Here is a 10,743-nt window from a genome sequence, read left to right as displayed (position 1 = left end):
ATTTTTTTTTGATAAGTAATGTAGTATATATCAAAAAAAGCGCAAAGCGCCTCTAAGTACACAATAATGTATACAAAGGAACCCAACCAAACACCCTAACAAACCAAAAACCCAGAAAAACCCAATCAAACCAAACACCCAACCAAAGGGGAATACAAGAGACCCAACCAAACCCAAGAAAAGCCCTAGTGCATCTCAGGTGGAACCCTAGTGCACCTCAGGGGGAAATGAAAAAGCATTTTTCGATCCCAAAAATCCCCGCCGACGCCGGCCCTTCACCGGAGAGATGGAGCAATCCAGATTATTGAGCTCCCTCAACCCCTTAACCTTAGAAGCAGAAACTTCAACCTTAGGGGCAGAAACTTCAACCTCAGCAAGCAGGTCCTTGTTCTTATGCAGCTGCTTTGCGACTTTTTCCTTCACCCTCCGGGTATAAAACAGTTGGGACGAGGATATAGAGAAGTAAATGGGAGTACCACTCTCTGTCATGCGAGGAAAAGGACGGCTAAGATTCCTCCCCATCTCAGCCGCCCCATCGAGAAGGGAAGTAGTCGAGAGTGAAGTGCATCCCTGCGACGAGAACAAGGAGGTAGTAGCAGGGGAAAAGCCAACTTGAACCTCCACCGGCGCAGAGGGAACCAGAACAGGGTCCTTTCCCTTAGAAGACAAAGAATCCTTCAACACCACCGGAGCGGGAGAGACAGCTCTCGGACTCAAGAACCCACGACGAAACAAACCTTTCTCCGGAGAAGAAGGACGAACAACCAGCTCCTCCTCCCCCGAAAAAGGAACCTCCCTGCAAGAGCTCGCCGGAGAGTCCACCTCCCAAGGAACAGCGAAGGCCTCCTTGAGAATAGAAAGACGAGCCGAATCAGAAATTTCCGAAGACACAGTCGCACCCCGGCAGGTTTCAGGCATCGAAGAAAGAGAACCCTCCCAGTCCCTGCGCAACGTGCTCGCCGGTAAAGCCTCCGCAGAAAGGGAAAAAGTAGCCCCCTGAGAGGACCCGTCACCGGCAGACCCAACAATCTCGCCCAAAACTCGCACCGGAGAGAGAGAGAACACTGCCGGGGAAGACCCATCGCCGGAATCCAAACCGGTAACCTGCAAACTCAAAGAAGACCTAGCCAACGGCTCCAAACACTCTTCAGAGGCTAGAGGAATCCCAGCCGATACAGACTCCAAAGGTAATGAGAACGAGTTATGGACTGGATCTGAGAAATCCGGATCCAAGTACTGAACCGGATCCAAATTCTGACCCAAACCCACTTCAGAGACCGACCCGGAATCACAACCCAAAGCAGAAGTTGATAGGCCCAATAAACGAACCCTTTTACTCCTGTGATTGGGCTTCGAGACAACCCCTGCACGGACCCGGTCCAACTTACGTTGGATTTGCCCTAGAAGCCTCAACAATCCACTAATACCGATCTTGCCCTTCTTCTTCTTCCTCAAACTCACTGACCCAGCCGCCTCCGCCAGAGGAGAAGGCAAGCTCTCCAACGCAGAGCAATCCACGGCAGAACGCAACCCCATACCGTCATACTCCGAATCCCAGCAAAACGACCCCGGAAGCAAATCGAGAGACCTCGGGTACTCAACTGCTCTCGCCTCGACGCTCGGAGAAGATCGAAGGACATCCACGAAAGACCTCCCAGAGTCGACCCCCAAAGAAGGAACATCCATGAGAAACCCCGCCGAAGATGGAACCCCAAACTCCGCCGTACCATCCAACTTGATCTGGGCCGCCAACAGTTGCCGAAGCTCTCCCGCAAAACGCCGCCAGCCCCTCCCAAAGCGTCCCTCCGGAAGCGAAATGACTCCCTTACGACCACCCTCAGCCAACACCGATACCTCCAAGAACCTACCGGCCTTATTACCTCCCCCGTGGACCATCGTGGCCTTATCACCCTCACGGTAAGATTTGGCAATTTCTTCCTTCACCTGAACCTGAATCGCCGCTTCCACCGTTTCCACCAACCACGACGAACACCGAATGCTCGCGTAAATATACCCCACGAAACCTTTTCTCCTCTCCTCCAGACGAAGGTTAGGACACCCAACCTTTGCCGAAAGGCAGAAGGTTTTGGCTTCAAAAGAGAATCTGCGTTCCATACGCCGAACCCTAACGCACAGCACCAGCCGCGCCACCGATCGCAGAAAAAAACTTTCAAAAATTCAAATTTTGAAATTCATCTGAGTCTAGAGAGAGAGAGAGAGACATTCTAGAGAGATTTAAGCATAATCAAAAGTAATAACATTCCATTTTTTGAGATCACCTTTCAGAGCTTTCAATTTTCGAGCCAACACATAACTTGCTTTACCTTCAAAGTAATAACATTCCCACCATCTCTTCACTTGCTCCACAAAACCCTCCGCTTGTAACCACATGTTCTCAAACCGAAAAGGTATTCGACCCCTTCTTTCCGTTCTAGACTCCAACATCACTGGAAAATGGTCTGATAGTACCCTAGGCAATCTCTTCTGACATACCTCTGGAAAATATTCCTCCCAATCTGTAGATATCAAGAATCTATCAAGCCTGGACCCTGCATGCCGATTAGACCATGTGATCCGTTCCCCTACCATTGGAAGATCTATAGCCCCTGCTCGATAATAAAATCTGCAAAATCACTCATTGGTTGTGTATGTCTGGAAGCATGTAATCGTTCACTAGAGTGTTGAACTACATTAAAATCCCCCCCCACACACCAAAAGTTAGAAACATGAGAAATATTATACGCCTCTGACCAATTAAAAAACTATTTGACCAAGATGTCCTTGAGCTCTTCCATCGAGTTCTCACGATCTTCAAAACATCTAGTATTTTGCTCTCCCCATATGCTTCACATTAAGCATAACATGAATATCCTCCAAGCAACTAAAACTGACCGACTTCCCACTTGACCTTGCCAACAATCCAATAACCTTATCACCTTTTTACGCATAACCCATTTTACTCTGAAGAGGCTAAAATTTGCACTCCATAATTCTCTTCACTTCACAATGGAGAAGTAGATGATCGATAAATTCTCTACTTCCACCACTATTACTCCTCTTTCTTAAATTATCCGAAGTAAAAATCTTACCTAGAGCCGCCGTCCACAAAAAAAGAAGTGTTTTTCCCCTGTCACCCCTTGGATTGGGCTCTGTTTTATGTTAAGAATTTTTGTCCTGTGGTGGGGGTCTCGTGTGAGGGGCAAGAGGATCAAGTTGTGGCTCTCTTCACATCCATTGAAGAGGTACATCTTGGGGAGGAAATGGGTGCTTGCTCGAATCCTAGAGGTAGAAGGGAGCTTTTGAACTTAGAATGCTCCATTAATTATGATTCTGTAGGAGCGTCCTCTAGGCAGGGAAAAGGCAAGGCTCATGTCGGTTAGCGTGGCTTAAGGTGTTTGTGGGTTTTTGGGTTCTAGGGCTTCTGGTTCTTTGAGGGGTTTTGTTGGTTGGGTTAGGTTTGGTGGTGGGCTGTTGTTTGTTTTAGTTTGGTGTTTTCCATTGTAAGCTTTGAAAGGTGATCTCAATAAGTGGAAAGTGGAGGTGTTTGGAGACATAAGGAAACAGAAAAAGGAGATGGAGGGATTGAGTGAGCTGGATCGCATTGAAGAAAGTAGAGCTTTAACGGAGGAGGAGAGAATTAAACGAGAAGAGTGTGCTAGCACAGAAGACTCTTTATCAAGAAGAAGTGAGTTGGAGGTAGAAATCTAGGGCATTGTGGTTGAAAGAGGGAGATCGGGATACGAAGTTCTTCCATAGGTTGGCCAATTCGCATAGGCGAAATAACACGGTTGCTGCCATGATGGTAGATGGGAGCAGGATAGAGGATCCAGTAGTTATACAGGATCATAGTGTGCATTTTTATAAAACATTGTATTCTAAATAGTATCAGGGGAGACCAACCAGGCTTTTAGCCTCTTTGTTGGTAAATCAGGTGTTTAGTTCCATTGATGAAGGGTGAGATTTTGGATGGAGTGAGATTTTGAGGACGATGAAGTATGGGAGGTGGTGAGGAAGTTGAAGGGCGACAAAGCACTCGGCCTTGATGGGTTCACTATGGCCTTCTTTCATAAATGTTGGGGGGGTGGTCAAGGACATGATGGCGGTTTTCAAGGAATTTCATGAGAGTGGAAAATTTGAGAAGAGCATTAATGCTACATTTGTTGTGCTTATTCCAAAAAAAGCTAGAGCGGTGGAGATCAAGGATTTTTGCCCTAATAGCCTTGTAAGTGGGGTGTATAAATAATTTCGAAGGTCCTGGTTAGTTGGTTGAACTCGGTGTTGGGAAAGCTTGTGTCACATACGCAAAATGCGTTTCTTCCAAGTAGGCAAATAATGGACTCTATTTTAATGGCAAATGAATGTGTGGATAGTCGGATTTGATCTGGGCAATCAGGTCTTATTTGCAAGCTGGATTTGGAAAAGGCCTATAATCATGTCAACTAGGAATTTCTACTATATATGTTAGAGAGGTGTGGTTTTGGGGAAAGATGGCGAGGTTGGATTTATCATTGTGTCTCTACGGTACGTTTATCCGTTCTTATTAATGGAACGCCTGCAGGCTTCTTCAGTAGTTCTCGAGGAGTGAGACAAGGGCATCCTTTGTCCCCTTTATTATTTGTGTTGGTGATGGAGGTGTTTAGCAGGATGATGAATGCAACGGTGGAGAGAGATCTTATGGCTGGATTTTCGGTGGGTTCGTGGCATTTTGAGGTAATGGTTGTGTCACACTTATTATTCACGGATGACACACTTATCTTCTACGAGCCAAAGGTGGAACAACTTCGTAATTTGAGATGCTTTCTGCTGTGTTTTGAAGTGGTTTCGGGGTTGAAAATAAATTTTCAAAGTCTGTTATTGCCCCCAAAGGTGAGTGGGGAGATGTGGAAGGTTTGTCAAGAATACTTGGGTGTGGTGTGGATTCGGTACCATTTACGTACTTGGGTTTACCTTTGGGTGCTCATTATAAGGATCCATCTATATGGAACAATGTCATTGAGAAGATGGAGACAAAGTTGGCAGGGTGGAAGCGGATGTATTTAGGGTGGTAGGCTAACGTTGATTAAAAGCACTCTCTCTAACATACCCACGTACTATTTATCTCTGTTTCAGATTCTAGTGAGAGTGGCGAAGCGAATAGAAAAATTACAAAGAGACTTCTTGTGGGGAGGTGTAGGTGACGAATTCAAGTTTCATTTGGTAAACTGGTCCAAGGTTTGCATGCCGATGGAGGTGGGGGGATTAGGGGTAAAGAATTTGATTTAGTTCAATCGAGCGTGGATTTTTTTGTGTGGATAGCGGTTCTTGGTAAACTATTAACATTGGACAATTTACGTAAAAAGAACATTATAGTGACAGTGTGGTGTTGTATGTGCAAGCATAGTGGTGAATCAATTGATCATTTATTACTGCAGTGTGAGGTTGCTATAGAGCTATGGAACATGGTTTTTCAGTTGTTTGGTGTTATGTGGGTGATGCCAAGTAAGATGAAGGATTGTTTGGGAAGTTGGAGAGGACAAAGGGGTAATCGTATAGTTTTGCAAATTTGGAGAATGGCCCCTTTATGTGTAATGTGGTGCTTATGGAGAGAAAGGAATGCACTGAGTTTTGAGGACCGAGATGTTGGACTTATAGAGTTGAAGAAAAGGGTGCTCTAAACACTGTTCTCATGGAGAGTAATGTGGCATTCGTCGCAAGCTTCAACGCTTGTGGAATTTTTAGACTTATGTGCTTTATTTTCAGCTTAATAGCTATTGCATACGTGGGCTCTATTGTATACTTCCTGTGTACATGGGTTGAGCCCTTTTACGCTTTTATATACATTGATATTACCTATCAAAAATTTTTTTTACTCTTTCTTTGTGTGTGTGTTTGTGTATATAAATGCGCTAGCTTATCCATAATGTCTATATGCATTTAGTACTTTTAGTTGAGTTCGCCCTAACCCATCTCTGTGGTTGGACCTGAATATACTTGCTTGGGTCGGGGGCAGATTTGATTGAAATTATTAAAATTGAAGGGTCAGGCTAGGGGCAAAGCAGTTTTTATGTGATTGCACTTGATTTCTGGGTCTTGTGGCCAGCTAGACATCGGATGAGGACCCCAAGTGAGGCGTCTTGCATCCGTAACTGTAGAGAATTGTTGAAAGTGGCTAGATATCCAACAGATAGTAAATTATCTTTTAATTGGTCAACTGATGATGTCAATACCTTATTGTGCTAAGGTCAATACCTTATTTCCCTCTTAGGCGCTCTCTTTTTATACCGCCCGTGTAAATGGGTTGCGCCCCTTTGCGCCTTTGCTTTATAATACATTTACTTATCAAAAAAAAAAATAGGTGAGTACAATTATGTTCTTTTACTGTGCAGTTGCATGCAAAGAGCAAAGTATGACATTGGAGAAGAAGCAGTTCATCGATTTTCGTTATCCGCTGAAGACAAAGCTACCCTTGAATTAGTTGAATGGGTTGATAGTGCCTTCAGAAGAGCATCTGTATGATTCAGATTGTTCAATTATTTAATTCTAGATTTTATGCTTTCACAAAGTATTAATATCTGTATATTGTTGTACATCTACAAGTATTTCTCTCTCTCTCTCTCTCTCTCTCTCTCTCTCTTTTAAACTCTACTTAAATGGAACTGTAGATGTAAACATTGGAGGCTGTTATAGTATCTAACTTTTGGTTGGTAATGTGTGATTTGGCCTTAACCGAATTTAGCCTATCGAATGCACTTCCAGTAACATAACATTATTTAGTAATTGGTGGACATATTTCCTGCCCAGTCACTCGGTCGAGGTATGTGGTCACATGTCATAACATCAGAGATTCCATGGTTAGCTCCATTAGTGACTAGTTTTTCTGAGTTTCTTATTCTTTTCTCACCTTCTAATTAGGCGCTCTCTTTTTATACTTCTTGTATAATAGGGTTGTGCCCCTCTACACTTTTGATATATACAACATTACTTATAAAAAAAAAGAAATTCCATGGTTTATATATGATTCTGTTCTTGAAGTTTTCTTTGATGCACTAGTCACCCCTTTGACCTTTCTTATTTTCCCATAGCTTTTAGCAAATGATGTAACTGAACCGTATTTCGCATCAATGTGATTGCTGTTTCCCTATCATTATTGAAGGTTGTTTTAGGGGATAACTTCATATATTGTTATTGGATGCATAAAAAACCAGAGGTAGCAAGTGAAAGTTATGATGGTCATTGTTGTCTATAAGAAAACTGTTACTTGAAAAGCTAAATTTGCAGCCATACCTGGTTAAACTGTTGGCTGCAGAGTAGACTTCCTTTATAGTTGGCAAAGGAATGGTGTTTCTCTTGGTCTTAGGGCCCTGTAGTAGGTGTTGGGCTAGAGCCTGACTGGTTTTTCACTTGTTTTGGTTCGACAGGGGAGTTGATCAGTATTCTGCAATATGCAGATCTGGAAGGAATTAGACTCAATTAGGCCTGGTACAGCAAATTATACAGAATTAGTGTTCTCTTGTTTTGCAAAGCAATTGCTCTTGAAACATTTCCCACTACACCTGTCAGTATGTTTAACTGAGGAGTGGTAGTTCATCTCATTATGTGGGATATTTCTCAAGTATTATGTGAGCTTTTGGTCATGTGGGAGATTCTCGAATGTTGTGTGAGCTCTTGGCCTTCATCATTTCATACTGTAATAAGTGGAAGCTGTTGGTTCAAAGAATCAAGGTGCCAAGGCCTTGTTCTCCATGATACTGGAGAGTTTGAAATAGCGTGGTTAGTTCAGTGTAGAAACAATATACAGGGACTAAGCTGGGGATTTTCCTGAAAAGAGTGTTAGAGAAATGAGGAATTTGGGCTTAACCTTAGTTGAGTCAGACATTCAAACTGCAATGTAGGCGAGTCTAGAGTTGGTAAGATAAGATACAAACAAGAATTGATCATTAGGACTCTACTGATATGTCAAAAAGTTGGGGTAGAGTTGTTGTCATGAAGATTAGTATTGGAATTTCGCATTTTGGGCTTAAGTTAAAGGAGATAAAATAAAATATTGGATGAGTAAGAGCAATACATATTGTTATTTATCAAGTGCCTATCTTTGGGTGGGACACTTGTTAATCACATTTGCAGTTCTAGATGAAGGGTTTGGTGGTGCCTCCCAATGGTTGGAGGTTAGAGCGTATAATCGGTGCTGCACCTATTGCATGGCTTTTCAAAGACTAAAGCTATGGGTCTGATGACTTCTCATAAGATGTTTTGGTTCAGAAACAAGTGTCTGAGTTACGCAAATCAGGATAAATGAGGTGGTTCTTAATGATGCAACACCAAATGGCAAAGGGAGAGCTTGGAGACCCATCTCAATCAGGGGTATGCTGGGCTTTTCCAAGAGCTGCACCCTACCATGTTTATGACCAATTCGATCCTGATGCACTAGAAGGTACCAGAGAAGGCTACGATCGTTACTGTATCTGTATTGAAGTGATGCGACAAAGTGTTTGTTGGGTCTTATTATCTTATTTTACTATAAATTCTAAGTGTCCATGTCCTCCGACTACGTCGTTACTGTACCATGTTTAATCCATAGTTTTCCTTTTGTGGAACAGTAGTCCCCCTAGGTTTTATGCAAGTGAGATACTGGCCTTCATACCAACAAAAAGGGGATTCTGGTCTGCATTATCAGTGCTGGCTGGAGGCCTGGTTCAAGGTGTGTATCTTGAGAGGTTGGCTTTTCTCAAAGTCAATTTGAGGTTAAAATTTGGGCTTCTTTTAAAGGATGTACTTGAAGAAGGACAGTGATTGAATGCTCTTTGCAATGGTCCTTTCAAACCCTATTTTGGTGGAGATGGTGATTGTTTGTCTATTAGATTCTGAAATTATAGAAAAACCCTAACTGAAGAAACTTAAAAAAAAAAATGGCAATTATAAAATAGAATTAAGGCACTAGTAGCATAATAAACTACCAAAGACACTTATTCTTGGACACAAAAAGCCTTCATACTTGGTCTAGAGGTGATTGTCTTATCTTAGAAGTTGATATTTCCTACCAAACCATCCTATAGGTACAATATTAATGTTTCAGTATTTGAGTACTCTTGTTTACTTCTGAATGAATATTGTCTTGGTTGCAGTTTTCCTTTAATTTTCCTCTCATATGTGAAATTATGATTTTTGCCTTTTTTTTTTATTTTTTTATTTTTTTTTTATTGTTTCTCACAAACTATATATATATATATTCACACATTATCTTTTCCAGGTAGAAGATGTAGTCTCTCGTGCTGCTGATGGAACTTCTGCAGTACAAGATCTAGATTTTGCCTCTTTACGCTCCCAGTTAGGTCCTTTGGCTGCAGTAAGTGCTCACAATGTCAATTCTCTATTCCCCTATTCTGAATCTCTGTAAAAAGTGAATACCCAAGTTTCTTTTTATGTGATTATAGGCTGATGTATGTGTATTTCCTGGCAGATTCTTCTTTGTATTGATGTTGCTGCTACTTCTGCAAGGTCAGCAAAGATGTCCCAACAGCTTCTGACTCAGGTATGGCTCACTTATCTACAAATATATAGTTCTTACTTGGTGTGGCTGTAGTCATATGATGACATTTCTTTTTCTTCTAATAATGTTTGTCTTGGTTTTCAAGTACTATTTTGATTTTCTAGATCCCCAGTAAATAAGCAGAGTTTTTAAGAAAATGTCGAGGAATTTTTGATGGAATGACAGTTGCACCAGTTTCATGCTATTTAAACTTTTGTGAGAAATTAATATTATTCCCGGTCTTTTTTTTTTTTTTTTGGTTCTGTTTTCGTACTACGTAGTGATTCATATTGAATGAATACAAAAATTGTCACCAATGTTATTAATTTCCTTTCACAAAGCTTATCCCGTAAACGTTTTCAAGATGCAGGCATTCATTTCTTAAGTAGGAAGTTAATATGCAAGAACAATATTAGTTTTTGAAAGAGTATGATCTGCCCTTGTTGTTATCATTGATCACTGATGACTTTGTTTGCTTGTAGGGAATATAATACTATTGAATTTTGATACCCTGCATCTGCCACATCTTGACTTTTTTCAGTTTCCTTATCTCAATAATTTTTTGGAATGGTTTCTTTTTACTTCGTCTTTTGATGTTTTTAGCCATAGTTCCCTACTAGTTAGATGTTGTGCTGTGTTGTTATTTAACATTATGCATTAACTTGTATATCTCTAGGCGCAAGTTATGTTATCTGAGATATATCCGGGAAGTTCTCCAAAGATGGGATCCACATACTGGGATCAAATCCTTGAAGTTGGAGTGATTTCTGTTTCACGGCGTGTCCTCAAGCGTTTACTTGAGTTCTTGGAACAGGTACAAGATTATTCATGCATGCATGGTTTTTTTTTTTTTTTTTTTTTTTAATATTTGGAGAGGGAGTTTCTGTCAGCCCATTTACTACTGGTGTGGTTATGAATATGCAGAGTGGGAACTCGTTCGAAAATTCCAGTTTTAATTGACTGAGGAAACATGAATCTGTATAGAGAATTCTCTCCGTATTTATGTCAATCTTAAATTTTTATTATAGAACTTTTACAAACTGTCGGTAAGAATATGTTTATTTGGTTATTGATCCTGTTCCATGCTCTGCTCCAGGATAACCCTCCTCCCCTTCTGGCCTTTTTGTCTGGGGATATTATCATTTCTTCATCTAAGGAGACACACCGACAGGGGCAAAGAGAACGTGCTCTTGGTATGCTACATCAGATGATTGAAGATGCTCACAGGGGCAAGCGGC

The 10,743-nt window shown here is 41.6% G+C and overlaps 1 protein-coding gene across 1 annotated transcript in view; it reads left to right on the top strand.

Moving 5' to 3' along the window:
- Positions 1-10,743, top strand: part of LOC132190698 (uncharacterized) — a 122,308-nt gene that overhangs the window by 30,549 nt on the left and 81,016 nt on the right. The window contains exons 9-12 of the mRNA XM_059605742.1: positions 6,366-6,489; positions 9,227-9,322; positions 9,437-9,508; positions 10,182-10,319. Of these exons, the coding sequence (XP_059461725.1) occupies positions 6,366-6,489; positions 9,227-9,322; positions 9,437-9,508; positions 10,182-10,319 (430 nt within the window). The remainder of the gene's footprint in view (positions 1-6,365; positions 6,490-9,226; positions 9,323-9,436; positions 9,509-10,181; positions 10,320-10,743) is intronic.

Source organism: Corylus avellana, chromosome ca8 (genome assembly GCF_901000735.1).
Source record: "Corylus avellana chromosome ca8, CavTom2PMs-1.0".
Taxonomy (NCBI): Eukaryota; Viridiplantae; Streptophyta; class Magnoliopsida; order Fagales; family Betulaceae; genus Corylus; species Corylus avellana.
The sequence above is the reverse complement of the archived record's forward strand: the minus strand, read 5'-3'. Positions and strand labels throughout refer to the sequence as shown.